At 47.9% G+C, this 15,757-nt stretch overlaps 1 protein-coding gene across 1 annotated transcript; it reads left to right on the top strand.

Moving 5' to 3' along the window:
- Positions 1 to 844: 844 nt before the first annotated feature.
- LOC144590717 (small ribosomal subunit protein uS7) lies at positions 845 to 15,434 on the top strand. The gene is made up of 6 exons (XM_078395143.1): positions 845 to 972; positions 3,304 to 3,409; positions 6,036 to 6,245; positions 9,574 to 9,702; positions 12,286 to 12,384; positions 15,322 to 15,434. Exons 2-6 carry the CDS (start codon positions 3,305 to 3,307, stop codon positions 15,388 to 15,390), a joined length of 612 nt encoding a protein of 203 aa, XP_078251269.1. The 5' UTR covers positions 845 to 972; position 3,304; the 3' UTR covers positions 15,391 to 15,434.
- Positions 15,435 to 15,757: the final 323 nt, after the last annotated feature.

The following is a 15,757-nucleotide window of genomic DNA, read 5'->3' as shown; positions in this document are numbered from 1 at the left end:
ACCCCCAACAGCTGCTGACGACCTTCTACCGCTGCACCATAGAGAGCATCCTAACGCATGGAATCCCTGTGTGGTACCTCAGCTGCATGGATGCAGAAAAGAAAGCTCTACAGCGGGTAGTCCTTAGAGCTCAGAGGGCCATCGGAACACAGCTACCAGACTTGGAGGGCATCTACAACACACGATGCCTCAGAAAAGCCACCAGCATCCACAAAGACTCTTCACACCCCTGCAACAGTCTGTTCGAACTCCTTCCATCGGGCAGACGATACAAGGCCTTCTATGCCCGCACCTCCAGACTCAGGAACAGCTTCATCCCCAGGGCCATAGCTGCTATGAACCGGTCCTGCTGAGCCGGATGGCCACAACGCATAGATCAACTTGCACTTTACCCTGTCCAAAACTGTTACAACTGTTCGTTTCGTTGGGTTGCTGCTGTCTAAATTACCTAAATTATTGCATCGTATGGGAGGCGCATTCCCAATCTCGTTGTACCCCTGGGTACAATGACAATAAAGATATATTGTATTGTATTGTATTGTATTGTGATAAATCTTTGCATCTGCTTGGCTGCACCCACGTGGCCGGTGCCGAGCGCGCCTTGACCAAAGGTGGGCGCCTCCTACTACGACTCACCAGCCGCAAGTGCCTGGAAGAAAAATGGCGGGCAGCCGCGCCTCATGCTCGCCGCCCGTAACAAAGATGGCGTCGAGTACTGCTTTCCCCTGAACTACGCATGCGCTGTACCAGTCGCCCGTAACAAAAATGGCGTTGAGAACGGCTCCCGTGCACTGCGCATGTCCTGTGCCCGCCGCCCGTGACAAAGATGGCGTCGCGGAGGACTTTTCCCCCGCACTGCGCAGGCTCTTTGCCAGCACTTGCGGGCTGGTTAGCCCGGATGTGGAGCCCTGCTTTTTGATCTCGGTGCAACCCGGAGCGGGTCCTTTCGGCGGCGGAGCCCGAGTGGAGCAGGTGGGTCCCGGCCGGCCGGCCGGCGGGGAAGGAGGGAGGAGCTGCGCGGGTATCGGGGCCGCATTGGAGGCCGACGGGGGAAGCGGGGCTCGGTGCTCGGGCCCGGGTGGCGGAAAGGAGGGAGAGAGGCCCCGGGCCCGGAGATTACCGTCGCCGTGAGACCCTGAAGCGAGGCCCGCGGCCTACTCGCCTCGACCAGGCCTCGGGTTAACGTGCGACCGCCCGCCCGCCCCCCGATCTCACTGACCCCGCACCTTTAATCGGACTTTCCTGGACTTTATCTTTAGCAGGCAACTGAACCACCCCGTCCACAACTAGAGAGCAGTCCAGACCAACCATCTGCCTCATTGGAGACACTCGCCTCGGACTATCTTTAATCCGACTCCATGTTGCACTAAACGTTATTCCTTAATGCTGTATCTGTACACTAAATGGCACGATTGCAATCATGTTAGTCTTTGCACAGACTGGTTAGCACGCAGCAAAACAACGCTTTTTTTTACTGTACCTTGGTACATGCGATAATAATAAAGTAAATCTACTTTGTATGAAGGAACTGCAGATGCTGGTTTAAACCAAACATGCTGGAGTAACTCAGTGGGACAGGCAGCATCTCTGGAGAGAAGGAATGGGTGACGTTTCGGGTCGAGACCCTTCGTCTGAAGATGGCCATTTGATCTAGAGATGATGCCTTGTCCCACTGAGTTACTCCAGCATTTTGTGTCTTATCTTCAAACTAGATAGACTGGCTTGGGTGATCAAGATCCCACTGTAATTCTTGATAACTTGATTGTCTACAATAATGCATATTTGGGGTGTCGACCAGAAACGTCACCCATTCCTTCGATTGAGAGATGCTGCCTGTCCTGCTGAGTTACTCCAGCATTTTGTGTCCATCTTCGGTTTAAACCTGCACCTGCACTTCCTTCCTACAACATCACCTGTATGAGCATCTCCAGGAGACTTGCTGGCAATGCCTTGTACCTTCTTGTCTTAAGTTGTTGATATAATGACAAAGAACCATGGGCCCAGCACAAACCCCTCAGCCACACTGGTAATCATGGCACTCCAGTTATGGTCATATCCTGGAGGATTCCCTGATCTACCAAGTTTGCACAGGTACATAGATAGGAACGGACCAAACATATGTATGCGGGACTAATGTAGATGGAGCACCATGGTCGGCATGGGCAAGAACATAGATGCAAAATGCTGGCGTAACTCAGCGGGACAGGGAGCATCTCTGGAGAGAAGGAATATGTGAAATTTTGCGTTGAGACCCTTCAGCTGAAGAAAGGTTTTGACCCGAAACATCACATTCCTTCTGTCCAGAGATGCTGCCGGTCGCACTGAGTTACTCCCGCATTTTATTCTATCTTCGGTGTAAATCAGCATCTGCAGTTTCTTCCAACACACCTCAGCATGGGCAAGTTGGGCGCAAGGACCTGTTTCTGTGCTGTATGGCTGACATCTTCAGGAGTTCTGTATGACACCTTGAAAGTTAAAAAGACAGTCTTATCTGATCTTCACCAAACCATCAGCCCTTGCCCTATCCGTATCATTTAGTGCAAGATCAAGTCTGATTAAAGGTAGTTTAAATGTCTCCAACGAAGTAGATGAGAGGGCAGGACCGAACTCTAGTTCGTGTGAGGATGGTTTGGTTGCCTGATAACAGTTGGGGGAAAAACTCCCTGAATCTGGGGGTATGTGCTTGCAAACTAATGTACTTCTTGCCTGAGGGGAGAAGAGGGAGTGACCGGGGTGAGACTGGTCCTTGATTATGCTGGCATCCTAGCCGAGGCAGCTTGAAGTGTGGGTGGAGTCTTAGTTCAGTTTGGAGATACAGCACGGAAACGGGCCCTTCGGCCCGCCGAGTCCGCGCTGACCAGCGATCCCCAAGCACCAACACTATTCTACATACACTAGGGACAATTTACAATTTTACAAACCCTACGAACCTGTACGTCTTTGGAGTGTTGTAGGAAACTGCTGCACCTGGAGAAATCCCAAGCATGTCACAGGGAAAATGTACAAACTCCATACAGACAGCACCCGAAGTCAGGATGGAACCCGGGTCTGTGGCATTATAAGGCAGCAACTCCACAGCTGAGCCACCATGACGCCCATGGCAGGAAGGTTGGCATAGCTGATCCCAAAAATGGCTAGTACCTGCCTTTGTTTTATGCACAACAAGCGGCTTTCCCACCTGGAAGCTACTGGTTATTGTTCACATTTCCCGCGCTTCTCCACCTCCGCTCCACAGTTTCTGAAGCTCGTTGGGGTTATCGCTGCAGTGGGCAGGGGTCTGACTTTCTTTGTCCTTTTCCACAGAATGACCGAGTGGGAGAGCGTGCCTGCAGTCACAGAGTCTCCAGAGATCAAGCTCTTTGGCAAATGGAGCACTGACGATGTTCAGATCAATGATATTTCCTTGCAGGTGTGTGTGTGTGTTACCTCTCTTGCTCTGTTATGTTTAGTTTAGAGATACAGCACGGAAACAGGACATTCGCCCCCCCCCGGAGTCCACACCAACCAGTGATCCCCGCATATTAACTCTATCCTACACACACTAGGAACAATTTACATTTATACCAAGCCAATTAACGTGCAGATCTGTACGTCTTTGGCGCGTAGGAGGAAAGGTCTCTGAGAAAACCCACGTGGTCACAGGGAGAACGTGTAAACTCCGTACACACAAGCACCCGTAGTCAGGATTGAACAGTGAAAGGCCTGGATAGAGTGGATGTGGAGAGGTTGTTTCCACTAGTGGGAGAGTGGGACCAGAGGATCAGAATATAAAAAAGCACCTTTGGAAAGGATATGTGGAGGAATTTCTTTAGCCAGAGAGTGATGAACTGTGGAATTCATTGGCACAGAAGGCTTTGGGGGCCAAGTCAATGGATACTCATTTCCTCAAACCGTCAGAGACTCCTTCTCGCTCACCACTTTCAAAACATCACTGAAGTCTCACCTGTTCAACACTGCCTTCAACCACTGACCGTCGCTTCACCTTATTCCTTTTCTGTTCGTTTATTTATTTATTTTTATGTTTTATCTAATATGTAAAGCGTCTTTGAGTTTCTAGAAAAGCGCTATACAAATGTAATGTATTATTATTTTTAAGGTGGAGATTGATAGATTCTTGATTAATAAGGACATCAGGGTTTAAGGGGAGAAGGCAAGAGAATGGGGTTGAAATGGAAAGATAGATCAGTCATGATTGAATGGAGGAGTAGACTTGGTGGGCCGAAGGGTCTAATTCAGCTCCTATTACTTATGAACTCTTTCGCAATTCTCGGGGACAAATCCATTTCAATAATAACTGGAGACAAGAGGGTGCTTCCTGAACATTAACCCTAATGGGATGCTGGATTCCTTGGGTCAAGTTGCTGGGTTTTGTAAAGCAGAGATTGACAGATACTTGATTAGTACGGGTTTTAGGGGTTATGGGGTGGAGGCAAGAGAATGCATTTGGGAGGGAAAGATAGATCGGCCATGATTGAATTGCGGAGTAGACACGATGGGCTGAATAGCCTCATTCTGCTCCTAGAACATATGAACTTTAACCAGACAAATCCAGCTTTCCTTTGACACCCTTTCTAATCACGTATCTGTGAATCTCCTCTTTAAAATGACCCAATGAATCCACAGCTGTCTGGCAGTGAGTTCCACAGATTCACCACCCTCTGACCAAAGAAATTCCCTCATCTCCTTTCTAAGGTCATAAGGAATAGGAATAGAATTAGGCCATTTGCCCACGAAGTCTACTCCGCCATTCAATCATGGCTGATCTCTCTCACTCCTAACCCCATTCTCCTGCCTTCTCTGCTCCCCATAACCTCTGACACCTGTACTAATCAATGTTCGAAAGGTACATCCCTTATTCTGAGACTGTGCCCTCTGGTCCTAGACTCTCCCACTAGTGGAAACATTCCACATCCACAAGTAGATAGGGAAATCTAGAAGCTATTATTAATGATGTTATAATTGGGCACGTTCAGAAATTCAGGGTAATTGGCAATTATTACTGTTGGTTTTTTGAAAGGGAAATCAGGCATGACCAGATAATTGGAGTGTTTTTGAAGGAGGAAAATCCTTTGTAAAGAACAACTGGGTAATATAATAGGAGTGCTACAGTCAAAGGTCATGGAAAATTAGCAATTGTGAAGGGTATCAGCAGGCTAACAAGAAAGCAGACAGGTGGCAGAGCAGTAGGGCTGCTGCCTTGCAACACCAGAGACCCAGGTTCAATCCTGATTCTGGGTACTGTCTGTACTTTCTGCCTGTGATTACGTGTTTTTTCCCCGGGTGCTCCGGTTTCCTCCCACATCTCCAAAGATGTACAGGTTTGTAGGTTAATTGGCTTTGGTACAAAATTGTAATTTGTCTCTAGCGTGCAGGATAGTGCTAGTGGGTGGGATGATCGCTGGTCAGCGCAGACTCAGTGGGCTGAAGGGTCTGTTTACCACGTGTATCTAAACAAAACAAAAGCGGGTGAAATATTAAGATGTACTGCAGTCAAAGGGGCAATTTACAGAAGCCAATTGGGCGGTTGAGGCAACTACTATCACAACATTTAAAAGGCATTTGGACGGATGCATGGATAGGAAAGGTTTAGAGGGATACTAGACCAAGTTGACCCGTTGGGGCCAAACCTCTCCTGCATTGGTGCAGCACCCTGTCCTCCCCCACTCCCCTCTCTCCTCAACTCCCCTCTCCCTTCTCCCCACCTTCCCCCCTCCCCGCCTTTTAAACTTTAAAATGTGAATAATTAAAAATATATAACCGATTTCAATAAAACTACGTGCATTATCACTAAAGTGACAATGGTGAGTAAGGTGGGCCTAAAATTGTTGCGCTACCGTGTACCGTTTTGGTTGAAATTCAGTCACAAACAAGATAACAAACGAGAGGTTTAGTATATAGATGAGCCAAATGCGAGCAAGTGGGACCAGAGTGGATGGGGCAAGTTGGGCTGAACGGCCTGTTTCTTTGCGGTGACACTGAATCTATGGTTGAGTTCGGTGCTTGACGCCTCCCTCTCTTTTATCCCCCTCCCTCAGGATTATATCGCCGTCAAGGAGAAGTATGCCAAGTACCTCCCGCACAGCTCGGGCCGCTATGCTGCCAAGCGTTTCCGCAAGGCACAATGTCCTATCGTGGAGCGTCTGACCAACTCCATGATGATGCACGGCCGCAACAATGGCAAGAAGCTGATGACGGTGCGCATCGTGAAGCATGCCTTCGAGATCATCCACCTGCTCACTGGCGAGGTAAGCCAGCCCCGCTCCCTCAGCGGATCAATTCACTGACGTTGCACATGATGACGTGTAGCTGCTGGGAGGCACTGTGCCCATGTCTCGCGCTATGCTGTGTACACTGACAAGTGTCCCTATGTGTTGCAGAACCCACTGCAAGCACAGTCCATGTTCCTGCATACAATCCAGTAACATTCTTAACGTAGTAACGAGGACCTGCAGGTAGGCACGAAATGCTGGAGTAACTTAGCGAGCCAGGCAGTTTTGGAGAAAAGGAAGAGGTAACGTTTATGGTTGAGGCCCCTTTTTCATAGTCTGACAAAGGGTCTCGATCCGAAACGTCGCCTGTTCCTTTTCTCCGGGGATGCTTCCCAGCCCGCTGAGTTACTCCAGCATTTTGTGTCTCGAAACAGCTTCATCCCCTCTGTTATCAGGCTTCTGAACTGTTCTTCCATAGACAATAGACAATAGGTGCAGGAGTAGGCCATTCAGCCCTTCGAGCCAGCACCGCCATTCAATGCGATCATGGCTGATCACTCTCAATCAGTACCCCGTTCCTGCCTTCTCCCCATACCCCCTCACTCCGCTATCCTTAAGAGCTCTATCCAGCTCTCTCTTGAAAGCATCCAACGAACTGGCCTCCACTGCCTTCTGAGGCAGAGAATTCCACACCTTCACCACTCTCTGACTGAAAAAGTTCTTCCTCATCTCCGTTCTAAATGGCCTACCCCTTATTCTTAAACTGTGGCCCCTTGTTCTGGACTCCCCCAACATTGGGAACACGTTTCCTGCCTCTAATGTGTCCAATCCCCTAATTATCTTATATGTTTCAATAAGATCCCCCCTCATCCTTCTAAATTCCAGTGTATACAAGCCCAATCGCTCCAGCCTTTCAACATACGACAGTCCCGCCATTCCGGGAATTAACCTAGTGAACCTACGCTGCACGCCCTCCATAGCATAGAGTTGAGGTATAGAGTTTTCACACCTCTAGTTTCTCCCCCCCACTCCCCACCACACTCAATCTGAAGAAGGGTCTCGATCTGAAATGTCGCCTGTTCCTTTTCTCCAGAGATGCTGCCTGACCCACTGAGTTACTCCAGTATTTTGTGTCCATCTTTGGTGTTTACTTGTGTCGGAAGGAACTGCAGATGCTGGTTCATACCAAAGATAGACACAAAGTGCTGAAAGACACAAGGCACCTGCAGAGGGTATGGATAGGTAAACCTTTGCATTGGGGCCCTTCAAAAAGGAATTGCAAATGCCAATTTACAAATAAAAAAGATACAGGAGTGCTGGAGTAACTCAGCATGTCAGGCAGCATCTCTGGAGAACATGGATAAATGACCCTTTGGGTTGTGACCCTTCTGCCAACCCCATGTTTCACGTCGGGACCCTTCCTCAGATTATTACTTTCACCACTCTCAGGCATTCCAGGTGCTCCCCATCTCTCGGTGAGAAAGTGCCCACTCAGACCATTTTTAAATTGAAAGATGCAGCATGGAAATGGGCCCTTTGCCCCACTGAGTCCAAAGAAGGGCCCCGAACCAAAACGTCACCTATCCCATGTTCTCCAGAGATGCTGTCTGACCTGCGGAATTACTCCAGCAGTTTCTGACCATCTCCAGTAACAATCTTGCTGTATATTATGGCATACTCATACTTGAGTACAAGCTTGAAAGATAGTTTACACTGAGGCAGTACACAAGAGTCGCCACGTTTCCAGTGACATTTTGTGCCCGTCAAGTGTAAGAAAATAACTGCAGATGCTGATACAAATCGAAGGTATTTATTCAGTTATTAAATATGTTAGTCTGGCACCCCTGACACCCTTACTAATCAACGATCTGTCAATCTGTACCTTATAAATACTGAACGACGGTCACCACACTGTGTGGCAATAAATTCCACAGATACACCGCCCGCTGATTAAAATAATTCCTGCTCTTTTTTTTAAAGTGCATCCTTTTATTCTGAGGCAGTCCCCTCTTGTCCTAGACTCTCCCACTGGATGAAGCATCCTCTCCACATCCACTCTATCCAGGTCTTTCACTATTCAGTAAGTTTCAATGAGGTCCCCCTCATCCTTCGAAACTCTAGCGTGTACAGGCCCAGTGCCCTCAGACGTACAACATACGTTAACCCAATCATTCCTGGGATAATCGTGTATTGGAGATGTAGTTTCGTACTGATGAAAGGGGTGGCGCAGCGGTAGAGTGCTGCCTTTCAGCGCCAGCGGCCCAGTTCGAACCTGTCGGCGGGGGCTGTCTGTACGGAGTTTGTGCATTCTCCCCATGACCTGTGTGGGTTTTCTCCGGTTTTCTCCCATGCTCCAAAGACATACACAGGGATCAAGGTTAATTGGCTTGGTGTAATTGTCGAATGTCCCTAGTGTGCATAGGATGGTGTTTGTGTGCAGGGATCGATAGTTGGCGCGGACTCAATAGACAATAGGTGCAGGAGTAGGCCATTCGGTCCTTCGAGCCAGCACCGCCATTCAATGTGATCATGGCTGATCATTCTCAATCAGTACCCCTTTCCTGCCTTCTCCCCATACCCCCTGCCTCCGCTATCCTTAAGAGCTCTATCCAGCTCTCTCTTGAATACATTCAGAGAATTGGCCTCCACTGCCTTCTGAGGCAGTGAATTCCACAGATTCACAACTCTCTGGCTTGATTGTAATCTCCGTTCTAAATGGCCTACCCCTTATTCTTAAACTGTGGCCCCTTGTTCTGGACTCCCCCAACATTGAGAGCATGTTTCCTGCCTCTAACGTGTCCAACCCCTTAATAATCTTATACGTTTCGATAAGATCCTCTCTCATCCTTCTAAATTCCAGTGTATACAACCCTAGTCGCTCCAGTCTTTCAACATATGACAGTCCCGCCATTCCGGGAATTAACCTAGTAAATCTACGCTGCACGCCCTCAATAGCAAGAATATCCTTCCTCAAATTTGGAGACCAAATCTGCACACAGTACTCCAGGTGCGGTCTCACTAGGGCCCTGTACAACTGTAGAAGGACCTCTTTGCTCCTATACTCAACTCCTCTTGTTATGAAGGCCAACATTCCATTGGCTTTCTTCATTGCCTGCTGTACCTGCATGCTTCCTTTCAGTGACTGATGCACTAGGACACCCAGATCTCGTTGTACATCCCTTTTTCCTAACTTGACACCATTCAAATAATACTCTGCCTTCCTATTCTTACCACCAAAGTGGATAACCTCACACTTATCGGTGGGATGAAGGGCTTGTTTCTGTATCTCTAAACTAAACTAAACTGATGTGTACCCGATGGGACATACTGTGCCGTGTACACTGACAGTGTCTCTGTGTTGCAGAACCCATTGCAAGTGCTGGTGAACGCCATCATCAACAGCGGGCCCCGAGAGGACTCCACTCGTATCGGGCGCGCTGGCACCGTGAGGAGGCAAGCTGTCGACGTGAGCCCACTGCGGCGCGTTAACCAGGTACGGTGCAAGAGCAGGGTGCTGCCTGTGGGAAACTCTGTGCTGTGAAGGCACCTCCTGTGCGGTGGGGTGATCGCTCCAGACTAAAGGGCGGCACGGTGGCGCAGTGGTAGAGTTGCTGCCTTGCAGCGCTGGAGACCCGAGTCTTCGGTTTCCTCCCACGCTCCAAAGACGTGCAGGTATGTAGGTTAATTGGCTTGGTGTATGTGTAAAATTGACCGTAGTGTCTGTAGGATAGTGTTAATGTACAGGAATCGCTGGTCGGTGCGGACTCGCTGAGCCGAAGGTCCTGTTTCCACACTGTATCTCTCAACTAAGCTAAAAGAAACTGATAGAAAAAGTGTCTGAAGAAGGGTCTCAACTCAAAACGTCACCAATTCCTTCTCTCCCGAGATGCTGCCTGGCCCGCTGAGTTACTCCAAAAAAAAAACTGATTTTGAGTCAAGAGCGTTTATTAGTTCTACGATCATGTTGAAAGACTGGAGCGGCAAGGCTTGTATACACTGGAATTTGGAAGGGTGAGAAGGGATCTTATCGAAACATATAAGATTATTAAGGGGTTGGAAATGTTAGAGGCAGGAAACATGTTCCCGATGTTGGGGGAAGTCCAGAACCAGGGGCCACAGTTTAAGAATAAGGGGTAGGCCATTTAGAATGGAGATGAGGAAAAACTTTTTCAGTCCGAGTTGTAAATCTGTGGAATTCACTGCCTCAGAAGGCAGTGGAGGCCAATTCTCTGAATGCATTCAAGAGAGAGCTAGATAGAGCTCTTAAGGATAGTGGAGTCAGGGGATATGGGGAGAAGGCAGGAACGGGGTACTGATTGAGAATGATCAGCCACGATCACATTGAATGGTGGTGCTGGCTCAAAGGGCCGAATGGCCTCCTCCTGCACTTATTGTCTATTGACCAGTATAAGGCCATCAATTCTACTCCGCTATTCAATTGTGGCTGATCTATCTTTCCCTCAAAGCCATTATCCTGCCTTCTCCCCATAACCCTGACGCCCTCAGTCATCAAAAATCTCCGCCTTAATATATCCATTGACTTGGCCTTCACAGTGGTCATAACTGTCATATGTACTGACAACGAAACAATGAAATTCTCACTTGCTGCAGTTAAGCAGATATGTAAACACCATACACACACGGATAATTTATAATGTATAATAATCTTTAATAATGTCATATCTTTGCACTAAATGTTGCACCCCTTCACCCTTTATCTTTGCACTGTGGATGGCTTGATTGCATTCATGTACAGTTTTTTTATTCATGTTCATAAGTTGCCGGAGCAGAATTAGGCTACTCGGCCAAATTTGTCTATTCCCCATCATTCAATCGTGGATTATCTATCTTTCTCTCTCAACCCCATTCTCCTGCCTTCTCCCCATAAGCCCTGACCCGTATTAATCAAGAATCTATCGGTCTCCAACTTAAAAATATCCATTGACTTGGCCACCACAGCCTTCTCTAGCAATGATTTCCACAGATTCACCACCCTTTTTGACTGGATGGCATGGAAACAAAACCTTTTCACTGTAAAGGTGACAATAATAAACAATAATAAAAAACAAAACAAAAAAACACCAAACTAATAACCCCAAAGTGCAACCAAAGACAGTGGACAAAATTGGGTTGAGGAAAATATCCGAAACAGAAAATGCTGGTATTGCTCAGCAGGTCGGTCAGCATCTGCAGGAAGAGAATCAGACCTAATGTTAATGTTTCAGAGCAGGTAGTCTTTGTCAGAGAAAGTTAGGCTGTAATGAAGTGTTGTGAGGTTTTTGAGTTGGCTCCAGGTTTTGGCCTCGTTTCATGTGCCATGTGCTCCCTCTTGTGGCTCCCCAGCTTACTGCGGTGATTGGCAAAGAGCTACTATTATTTATGAGCCTCATTGACATGAACGCGCATTGCTAATAGTACCGCTGTCAATTAATCACTGAACTGCACATCATTCCCAGACAAGGTGCAAATTCCATCACACAATAATATCCATCCACTGCCTGGAACAAGAGAATCCGTTCAGTTAGACAATTCACAGATTTCCCATTGTTGTGCGTCAGTCTTGTGTCTTACCTCTTGCATTCCCGTCTGGTATCGGATTGGATACAAAGCACAGATTCAACACCCTCTGACTAAAGAAATTCCTTGTCATCTCCTTTTATTCTGAGGCTAAGGCCTCTGGTCCAAGACTCTCCAACTAGTGGAAACATCCTCTCCACATTCACTCTATCCAGGCCTTTCAATGAGATCCCATCCCCCCTTCTTTGTCAACTCCGGCAAGTACAGGCCCAGTGCTTTCACACGCTCATGTTAACCCAGTCACTCCTGGGATCATTCTCTTAAACCTCCTCTGGACCCTCTCCAGAGCCAGCACTTCCTCGGATATGGGGCCCAAACTGCTCGCGACCAAATGCGGTCTGACCAGCGCCTTGTAAAGCCTCAGCATTGCATCCCTGTTTTTGTATTCTAGCCCCCTCGGAATAAATGCCAGCATTGCATTCGCCTTCCTTGCTACGGATTTGTAAATTCTTGAAGTGCTCTCTGACCTGACTAACTTGTCTTGTGTGTGTGCTTGAAGGCGATCTGGCTGCTGTGCACCGGGGCCAGAGAAGCGGCATTCAGGAACATCAAAACCATTGCAGAGTGTCTGGCAGATGAACTCATCAACGCAGCAAAGGTACGTCATTCTGCTCGGGTGGAGCGGCACCTGTTCGTGCTTTTGTGCAGTTAAAACTAATTTTTTGTTGAGTGCCCTGCAGGCTTGGGTTGGTCAGACTCCCGCAGAATAAGGAAGTGGTTGGTGTTGGGAGGAAAGACTCCTACTGTAAACAAGGGAGTGCCAACCACACTGGGCGGCTTTGTTGACCCCAGTGCAGGGTACCCGCCTTGAGTCAGTGAGTTTGGTTTTCCCCTTCAAGAAGTTGCCTTGTCATTCTGAGTTTCCATCTGGTTGCAGTCTTGAAAATTGCAAATCATTCAGCCGAGTGCACTTCTGCCCCTGGCTACTTGTGCTCCAGATAATTTAACAATTGGCCCCAAAAAATAAGACATGTAAAACACATGGGCTACGTAGCTGGTTTGTTTAGAAAGGAGGCTGGGAATAGCTTCCATTTCAGCCGTTTTGCTTTGAAAGGGGCCTTTGATATTGAGGATGGCAAGAGCACAAAGTGCTTTCGGCATGGTGGCGCAGCGGTAGAGTTGCTGCCTTTCAGCGACAGAGGTTCGATCCTGACTATGGAGTCGTTATGGAGTGTGTGGGTTTTCTTCAGGACCTCCGGTTTCCTCCCACACTCCCAATTCTACTCCTTCATGCAATCATGACTGATCTATCCTTCCCTCTCAACCCCATTCTCCCACCTTTTCCCAATAACGCCTGACACCCGTACTAGTCAAGAATCTACCAATCTTCACCTTCAAAATACCGATTCTTGGACCAACATCTAGTTCTAAAGCCCAAATTCCTCCTGTCGGCTTGACATTTAGCATTTCAGGAGGAGGCAACAAATGTGCTGTAATGTAAAGCACAGTGGCAACCTTTATATAATTGGTTTCCGGGTGGACTGAATTCCTTCCTCTCAGCCTCCTGTTTGGGTGGTAGCTCCAGCCCTTTGCTGAAGTTGCTATGTAGCTAAGCCCTGGACACAACACTTGCACAGTGGTAGAGCTGCTGCTGCTGCCTTGCAGTGCCACAGACCTGGGCTCGATCCTGACTGTATAAAGTTTGCACCTTCTCCCTGTGACCGCACTGGTTTTCTCCGGATGCTCCGGATTCCTCCACATTCCAAAGGCGTACAGCTTCTTGTAGGTTTCAATTTTAGTTTAGTTTAGAAATACAGCGTGGAAACAGGCCCGTCGGCCCACCGAGTCTGCACTGACCAGCGATCTCCTGGTACCCCAGTTCTATCCTACACGCTAGGGGCAATTTACAACTTACAGAAGCCAATTAACCTCGAACTTGTCCGTCTTTGGAGTGTTGGAGGAACCCGGATATCTTGGACCAAACCCACGCAGATCACTGGGAGAATGTACAAACTTTGTACAGACAGCACCCGTAGTCGGGATCGAATCCGGGTCTCTGGCGCTGCAGCACTGTAATTCAGCAACTCTGCTGCCGTGCCACCGGGTAAATTGGCCTCTGGAAATTGTAAATTTCAAGAGAGTCAGATTTACCTCTTGGGGCTAAGGGAATCAAGGGATATGGGGAAAAAGCAGGAACGAGGTACTGATTTTAGATGATCAGTCATGATCATATTGAATGGCGGTGTTGGCTCGAATGGCCGACTCCTGCACCTATGTTTCTATGTAAGTTGTCCCTAATATGTAAGATAGTGTTAATCTATGGGGTGATCGCTGGTCGGCGTGGACTCGGTGGGTGTAAGGGTCTGTTTCCACGCTCTATCTCTAAAGTAAAAAGTAATGTCAAACATGATCTTGGCTTAAGTAATAAAAAGGAACTGCAGATGCTGGTTTATACCAATGATAGACACAAAGTTGCTGGAGTAGCTCACCAGGTCAGGTTCCAAGGATAGGTGATGTTTCAGGTGAGTTAGGACTCTGAAGAAAGGGTCCCGACCTGAAACGTCACCGATCCATATTCTCCAGGAATGTTGCTTGACCTGCTGAGTTGCTCCAGCACTTTGTGTCCATCTTTGCTTCAGTAAGTTCTGCAGCCCTGAAGTTGTGTTGACCTACCACAGGCAGGCGGTACGCAGGTGTGTTAAAGATCACCCAGTGCTTTCTGAAAGGAGCAGTGAGTCTGTTGTCTCGGGTAGCATTCCTCCCTTGAGCCACGCCATTTATCTTTTTAAAGAATGCACTTCTGCATTTTCTTGCCTGCCGAACCTGTCTAACTTTGTAATTGCTGCGCAGTTGCCTTCAAGCGCCTCTCCTGTTTTGCATTTGACGTAAGGGGAATGTTTTGTTGTTCTCAACATTGGCCAGCTCCGACTCCTAGCCTGAACATACACTGTCCTCTTGGGCCTTGAGCACATTTCTTGAATTCTGGCCGATGCTAAGACTCGTTTTAAAACAAAACAGGAAATTTGAAGCCTTTCGGTTCCAAGCAGTTGTATCCTGATGATAATGTTGCTGTTGAAACCGGTGTTATGTTTGTTCAATTTCCTCCACGCCTGACATTTGTCCCTTCAATGCCTTTCACTGTGGAATCTCTCCTCTCCTTTGTGGATTCTGACCACGGGCGCTGTCTGTACGGAGTTTGCAAGTTCTCCCTGTGACAGCGTGGGGTTTCTCTGGGTGCAGAATGTTTCCTCCCGCATTCCAGAGACGTGGAGGTTTGTCGGTTAATTAGTCCTCTGTAAATTGTTCCTGGTGTGTGTAAGATAAAACTCGTGTGCACGGATGATTGCTGGTCAGTGTGGGCTGAAGGGCCTGTTTCTGCGCTGTATCTAAACTTAAACTCAACTAGACCTATAATTTCCTTAATCCTCTCCCCCTGTCCTTTCTGGTTCTCTGGAAGCACAAATGCCCGTGGTTACGTTCGGGATGTGGAGAGGGTGATGGGAAGGTCTGGATGGGGTGGGAAGCACCAGATGGTGCTGGACAGAGTCGTCACAGTCCACTTGTATGATGGTTCCCCCTCTTTCACCTTTCGCAGGGCTCTTCTAACTCTTACGCCATTAAGAAGAAGGACGAGCTGGAACGTGTGGCCAAGTCCAACCGTTGAGAACGTCACCTCAAATGTTGTCTAATAAAAGTGCTTGAAAGATGCTTTGCATTTCTGTCCCCTGTTCAGTATAATGGTGCTAAAACATTATGCATAGGAAAGAACTGCAGATGCTGGTTTAAACTGAAGGTAGACACAAAATGCTGGAGTAAGTCAGCATCTCGGGAGAGAAGGAAGGGGTGACGTTTTGGGTCGAGACCCTTCTTCAGACAATTGTGCTAAACCATTAACCAGGTTAACCCTTGGCCAGTGACATTGCAATAGACAATAAGTGCAGGAGTAGGCCATTCGGCCCTTTGAGCCAGCACCACCATTCAATGTGATCATGGCTGATTGCCAAAGGTTATCTGGTCTTGTATCAAAGAAA

Source organism: Rhinoraja longicauda, unplaced genomic scaffold (assembly GCF_053455715.1).
Source record: "Rhinoraja longicauda isolate Sanriku21f unplaced genomic scaffold, sRhiLon1.1 Scf000268, whole genome shotgun sequence".
Classification (NCBI taxonomy): Eukaryota; Metazoa; Chordata; class Chondrichthyes; order Rajiformes; family Arhynchobatidae; genus Rhinoraja; species Rhinoraja longicauda.
The sequence above is the reverse complement of the archived record's forward strand: the minus strand, read 5'-3'. Positions and strand labels throughout refer to the sequence as shown.

What these genes read in the sequence shown, in the direction of transcription:
- LOC144590717 (XM_078395143.1), top strand. Translation starts at nt 3,305, where the DNA reads ATGACCGAGTGGGAGAGCGTGCCTGCAGTCACAGAGTCTCCAGAGATC. An exon ending in TCCACCTGCTCACTGGCGAG is followed by an intron (nt 6,246 to 9,573) that starts GTAAGCCAGCCC and finishes TCTGTGTTGCAG; the next exon opens with AACCCATTGCAAGTGCTGGT. An exon ending in AACTCATCAACGCAGCAAAG is followed by an intron (nt 12,385 to 15,321) that starts GTACGTCATTCT and finishes CACCTTTCGCAG; the next exon opens with GGCTCTTCTAACTCTTACGC.